The 6,481-nt window shown below is 36.3% G+C and overlaps 2 protein-coding genes across 2 annotated transcripts; one reads left to right on the top strand and one right to left on the bottom strand.

The window, feature by feature from the left end:
• Positions 1–1,849: 1,849 nt before the first annotated feature.
• LOC142613031 (early nodulin-93-like) lies at positions 1,850–3,477 on the top strand. Its single transcript, XM_075785212.1, has 4 exons — positions 1,850–2,139; positions 2,727–2,788; positions 3,013–3,088; positions 3,195–3,477. The coding sequence occupies exons 1-4, from the start codon at positions 2,049–2,051 to the stop codon at positions 3,287–3,289; spliced, it is 324 nt and encodes a 107-aa protein (XP_075641327.1). The 5' UTR covers positions 1,850–2,048; the 3' UTR covers positions 3,290–3,477.
• LOC142613021 (pentatricopeptide repeat-containing protein At1g08070, chloroplastic) lies at positions 3,461–5,878 on the bottom strand. Its single transcript, XM_075785202.1, has one exon. It carries the CDS (start codon positions 5,746–5,748, stop codon positions 3,520–3,522), a length of 2,229 nt encoding a protein of 742 aa, XP_075641317.1. The 5' UTR covers positions 5,749–5,878; the 3' UTR covers positions 3,461–3,519.
• Positions 5,879–6,481: the final 603 nt, after the last annotated feature.

Here is a 6,481-nt window from a genome sequence, read left to right on the forward strand (position 1 = left end):
CAAATTGAAATATAGGAACTAAATAAATAAATAAAATTAGAGCATTTTGTCATCCAATAGAGTTGTGCCCCCTTCTTTTGTTAGAAAAGAAAAGGAGAGTACAATTCTTAGCTCTAGAAACCAGATGTCTATACATTTGATAATTTCTCTAAAAATCCTGATACGAATTTTGTAACTCAAGCATTAAAATAAAGATATGTTTTCTAATTGAGTTGAATTGGCTAATAGGGATTTGAATATTATGATCATGTTCTCAAAATTTTCACAATGTAATTGTGGGGGTAAAAATGCTTAAATGCACATTTGGGCATTGGGCTTGATTTGTTGGTATAAGTCTGTTCAATCAGAATCTTCGAGACCCACAGGCCAGTTCGCGCTGCAAGGGGCAGAGAAATTGTTCGAGGAGGAGTATCTCTTCGGACGGGCCCAGTAAAGGCCATGGGGCGTGCTAAAGGATTTAGAGACAGAGTTTTGGAAGATCTGTTGGGTAAAGGCATGATCCAAGCACTCGTTAGAAAGAGGAATATGTGAGAAATATCTGAGGAAAAAAGCTGCTACCACCGCATTAAAAGCCCTACATCTACCTCCCTGGCCGCATTAATGGAGAAATGACCTTTGAATAGTAATATTCAGTCTTCCAGCTATTATTTGAAGACTTCAAGAAGGTGGTGGATGAGACAAGTATCTAGGAGGAAAATCTGTGTTACATGTGGATGAAACAGGGAAAAAAAAGAAGGTTATAAGAAGACGAGAGAGGAAAGAAAAAAAAAAGACTTTTTTTGGAAACTAAAAAATTGTAATCTTTTGCTTAAAGAAAGAAAGGCAATACGAGTGGTCTTCGGCTCACGTCCGAGGAGAGTTTTTCGACATATTTATCAATTATTTGCATAGATTGCGGTATTCTAGCCTGTTGATCAACTCTCCAATATACTTAACCTAGATTTCAAACTCATACTCTACAAATTTCATTGTATAAGACTCTTTGGGCCTGAATCCATCTAGTTATCAGATCGCGTACAAATTGTGCACTTACAGTAATGTCCTTATATTCATTTTAGCTTATTAAATGATTACATCTTTGAAAAAAATCACCTACCAAAAAACATTCAATAATTAGACACTTGTAAGACAATAAAGGTACAATTTTATGTGTAGTTCTTGTTCATTTCTAAAGATTGGGCATAATATTAAAAAAAATCGTATTCAGTACACAAAGCTCTCACTTTTGAGGAATTTGGGAGAGATTATAGTATGGTAAGTAGGTAGTCTTACCCCAATTTTTACTTGAAAAGGCTGATTCTCAAACTTAGATCCATGGCCTGTTGCTTTTGGTTAAAGGCACTTGTAAGCCCGACCTATAAGTATATGATTAAAACAAAATTTTAATTAAGTAAATTATAAAAATGAATGAGTGCTAGTTTAAGACTTCTTTAGCATAATCCAAAATCCATTTAAAAACTAATTACATAATTTAAGAGTAAGAAAAGGCTAATGTTATTACCAATTTTTTTAACAACGGCCTCTCATAACAAATTAAAAATGAATAAGATTGGTACTATTTTTTTTGTTGGCAAAAGATTGGTACTATTTAAAAAAATAATTAAACAAACGTTCGAATTATTTTTTAGTAATAAATTACACATCAAGTTATAAAATTTATAATATCTTTACCTCATTCTTCAAAATACCGTGGAAGTAACATGATTCAATATCATTTATCTTCTTTTATAACATGCTTGGCATTTGTATTGAAAATAAACTTACAAAACCCGGGGCAGTTTTGGGAATAAAGATAAAAGAATCGACCGACATACCAGAAACCGCATTGAAGAGCCAAAACAAGTGACTGTAACGTGAGACTTCAAGTGAAACCATCAAACACTACCAACACTTGAAAATCTGGAGTCTTAGCAATAACTACTCCCAAACTCTTTATAAATAACAAAGCCATTCTCCCAGAAACTTTCATCCAAAACCTTCATAACCTCCTCAGTTTTCTCTCTACTAACTTCATTCATTTTAGTGTATTTTTCATTTACTCTCTTAAAATGGCAAAAAATGTGGCTGAATCACCTCTTGAGAGGAATAACCTGGCTTCCCTTGACAACAAGCTGGCCATGGCCAAGCGCTGTTCTCATGGTATCTTTGCTTTACTTTTGTTGTAGCTCTGTGGCCTTGGGCAAATTTGATATATATTTTATTTTTTTGGGTATCTCTTATTGTATGGCAGATTATGTATAGGATAAAATTGATTTGAATGTGTCATGTGAGTGATCTCATAATTTTATGCATCGTGAGATTCAAGTGGAGTAAATCTTTCATTGGTTGAATCCAAATTCCAAAGATATCATTGTGAAGTGGTCTTAATTATGTGATTAAGATTTAGTACTTCATAGCTCCCATAGTTCCAAATACCACTCTAGGACCTTTTCATGCTTTCAATGGATAAAGATGAGTTACCTTTTTTTTTGGTGGGGGACCATTCTCATAGATCCTAGATCATTGTTTTTTTCTAGACACTTTAGCTGAGTATTGCATGAAATTATTAGACGGATAATTTGACTGGTTTGAAGGATGAGTTTGATGTTTTGAAAGCCATATGGAATGGTGCAATGATTATGCACACTACTAGATGATATGATAATGCACCTTTTAGCACTTCTCAAATTTTTATTTTATAGTATAAGCTATTTCTAATCCTATTTTCTTTTCCAATGAATATGCAGAGGGTGTAATAGCAGGAGCTAAGGCAGCCGTTGTTGCTACTATTGCCACTGCCATCCCAACTGTAAGTCATTTTTCTCACAATTGCCTCAATCTGAAAATATTTACATATTTTTTTTTTCATTATTTTACAAGTACTAACCATTGATGAAACTGTCCTTCTAGGAATCTATTTCTTAATTTCTAGTAACCCCTCAATGATCAATAATGATAAATTATAACTAGTAACCCCTCAATGATTTCCTCTTTTGTAGCCTTTTCTTTACTCACATTTAGCTTTATATGCAGATGGCTAGTGTGAGGATGCTGCCTTGGGCAAGGGCTAATCTCAATCACACTGCACAAGCGCTCATAATCAGCACAGGTTACAATCATTCATGATCATCATATTATTGTGTTCGTAATTATTATCATTGTCACTATTAATAATTGAATATCACTTTGTTGATGGAAATTGTTAATGATGGCAGTGGCAGGAGCGGCATATTTCATTGTGGCTGACAAGACCGTTTTGGCAACTGCTAGGAGGAATTCCTTTGGGCAAATCTCTAACAATGACGCATAATATGGAATCACTAGCTTGGCTTTAGTTATATATGTTATTGGGCTTTAAAACCAATTATTATGTAAACATACCATCTGATCCTGATAGATAAATAAAGATGGGTTTACGTTTCCATTCTAAGAGCACAAGAGCAGTATGTTCAAAGATCAGCTTACATGAATGCAAATTATCTTCCGTATTAAATCAAATTGATGTATTTACATATGTTATTTCATTCAAGTTACATCATTTTACCAATAATCTTTACATGAGCAAAAACCGTCTTTAAAATGGTGGAAACGGTTCTTATCTCTTGCAATAATCTCCCTATTGAAGATCTTAGATATTAGCTTTGTAGCCGAATGACAATTTCCACATACACGAAGATTCTTAACAATTCTGATTGTTGTCCCTGGTTTTGTACTGATTAAACCAAAAGCAATGGCCAACTTCTCACTATGATGACTCAAGGCTCCTTCCTTCCACTCCTCGTCAATGTCACGAAGCACCTCGGAGGTATCGGGCACAAACCCAGCCATCTCCAAAAGCCTATCTATTTCGCCCAACATTTTGTAGACATCTTTTCTCAAGGGATGCACTTTGTCACTAACAACAAACTCATGAACAACTCCATCCACCTCAATTGAGGTACATCCAGGAACTTTCTTCATTCCCATATTAGTTAGCCTGTTTCGAATCCTAGCTACATCATCCCATCTACCAGCTCCTGCATATATGTTTGACAAAAGCACATAAGCCCCAGGGTTAATAGGCTCCAATTCAAAGAGATGCTCAGCGACATATTCACCAAGTTCGACACGTTTATGAACTCTACAAGCTCCTAGAAGAGAACTCCAGATTGCCCCATCAGGCTTCATTTCCATATTCTTCATTAGGGTCTCTGCTTCATCAAACATCCCAGCTCGACCTAGAAGATCTATCATGCATCCATAGTGGTGCAGTTTTGGTGAAATGTTGAAATCATGAATCATTGAACTAAAATATTGGCGTCCAAGTTCTGGCAAACCGGCATGTGTACAAGCAGATAATAAACCAACAAATGTGATATCATCTGGTTTGATTCCTTCATTAGCCATTTCTTCAAAAAGCTGAATAGCCTTATCTGGGTGCCCATGCATGGCTAACCCAGATATCATTGCATTCCAGGAAGCCAAGCTTTTAAGATTCATATTATTAAAGACTTGTTCTGCTGCATCTATATTTCCACACTTAGCATACATGTCAATTAGACTTGTCCAAAGAGAGTTATTAGTCATATGTTGAAAGTTCTTATCTACATACGCATGAATCCATTTACCAAGGTCAAGAGCACCCAAGTAAGCACAAGCTGAAAGAACACCTAAAAGGGTCACATCATTGGGCTCAACATTCGATCTTAGCATTAGCTGAAAGAGCGTCAATGCTTCTTTATAGCAGCTCATATGCGTATAACCACCTATCATAACATTCCAAGAAATCACATCCCTTTGGTGCAACCCATCAAATAACCCTCGAGCTGTTTCCAAATCACCGCACTTCGAATACATATCAATAAGTGCATTAACAAGCCGAAGATTCAAACCAAGTCCACTATTCTCAATCCAAGACTGCACCCAATTGCCCAATTCAACCGACCCCGACTGAGCACAAGCTGAAAGTACAGTCACCATGGTACTCTCATTGGGTTGTACATTCACTTTCCTCATCTCCTCAAACAATGCCAATGCCTCTTCAAACCGACCACATTGTGCGTAGCCCGCAATCATAGCGTTCCAAGATACCACATCTCTCACAGGAATTTCATCGAAAGCCCGACGAGCATCATCCATAAAACCCCTTGAAACGTACCCAGTAATCAAGGCTGTAAACGACACCGCATCTCTTAGAGTACTTTTATCAAACACCAAACGTGCATTACCCAATTCACCATTTTGCGCATACATATTTATAAGCGAAGTGTGCACAAAGGCATCATTCTCAAGCCCAAGCTTCACAACATGTGCATGGATCTGTTTCCCTTCATGGGTAGCCCCTATTTTCGCACAAGACTTTAAAAGAAAAGGGAAAGTATAAGAATTCGGCTCAGTCCCACATAGAATCATACGTACGTATAACTCCAAAGCTACTATCGGGTTCGAACTCAACGAGTAGCCACGTATAATGTTGTTCCAAATGAAGCGGTTGGGTTCTTCAACGGATTCAAAGAGTAACAACGCGTAAGCGAGGTCTCCATAGGGTGCGATGGCGCAAAACTCGATGAGCTTGCTTAGCGCGAAGTGGGTGTTGTGAAGACCAGTCTTGATGATTTGAGAGTGAACTTGCTTGAGGTCTCGGAGGCTTTTGCATTTGGCAAGGAGGTGAAGAGATGGGTGGGATTGGAGGAGTTTGTATGGAGGATCAGAAGCTGGGAGGATATGATGAGTGGAAGAAGATAAAATGGGTAGTGATAGTGAAGAAGATGGTGAGACAGGGAGCACCATTTTTTATGATTTTATGTTTGGGAAGTGAAAATTCAATTTCTTTTGCATAAATCGACACCTGATTGACAGATATAGTTGGGTTTGTTTAACTTGGTACTTTTAGCATAGCAATGTTGGTGTCTGGTGCAAAATTCACAATTCTTGCTAAGTGATACACCATGTACTTTAAAAAATATGTTGACATCAATAAAAAAATAAAAAATGTGGATATCATGCATTAAATTTTAGATATTTTGTATGAAGGGTATATTAACGAGTTACTATTTGATATTTTGACTCAAAAGCCCTACACAAGCATTTTAGGTAGGCAATGCGTAATACAATATGTGAAAGATGGTGATGGGCGAACTGCAAGATTTGTTATATGAGCATTGATAACACATCACCATCATGTATAAAATGTTGATATCAATAAATAAAAAAATGTGGATATCGCGCATAAAATTTTAAATATTGTACATATGGAGTGTATATTAACGAGTTATGAGGGAATAATTACTGTTTTTGTATACAAATGGTCACAAATTTGGACATGCTTGGATTCTAAAGCTATAACAAAATGGAGTGATGCTGAAAATCCTATTAAAGCTATAACGCCCATGGCAAAGGAAATTCTTTTGTATCAAATTGCACAAAATCATATTACTTAAAAACCAGAAGGCTTTAAATTATAAAATTCAGAACAACTCAATTCCTACGTGATATCAAAAAGTGAGATGGGTTAAACAAACAC

The sequence above is a fragment of the Castanea sativa genome, chromosome 1, assembly GCF_040712315.1.
Source record: "Castanea sativa cultivar Marrone di Chiusa Pesio chromosome 1, ASM4071231v1".
Classification (NCBI taxonomy): Eukaryota; Viridiplantae; Streptophyta; class Magnoliopsida; order Fagales; family Fagaceae; genus Castanea; species Castanea sativa.

Coding starts and splice junctions, on each gene's coding strand:
- LOC142613031 (XM_075785212.1), top strand. CDS start 2,049: ATGGCAAAAAATGTGGCTGAATCACCTCTTGAGAGGAATAACCTGGCT. Junction 2,789..3,012: donor TTGCCACTGCCATCCCAACT/GTAAGTCATTTT, acceptor CTTTATATGCAG/ATGGCTAGTGTGAGGATGCT. Junction 3,089..3,194: donor AGCGCTCATAATCAGCACAG/GTTACAATCATT, acceptor TAATGATGGCAG/TGGCAGGAGCGGCATATTTC.
- LOC142613021 (XM_075785202.1), bottom strand. CDS start 5,748: ATGGTGCTCCCTGTCTCACCATCTTCTTCACTATCACTACCCATTTTA.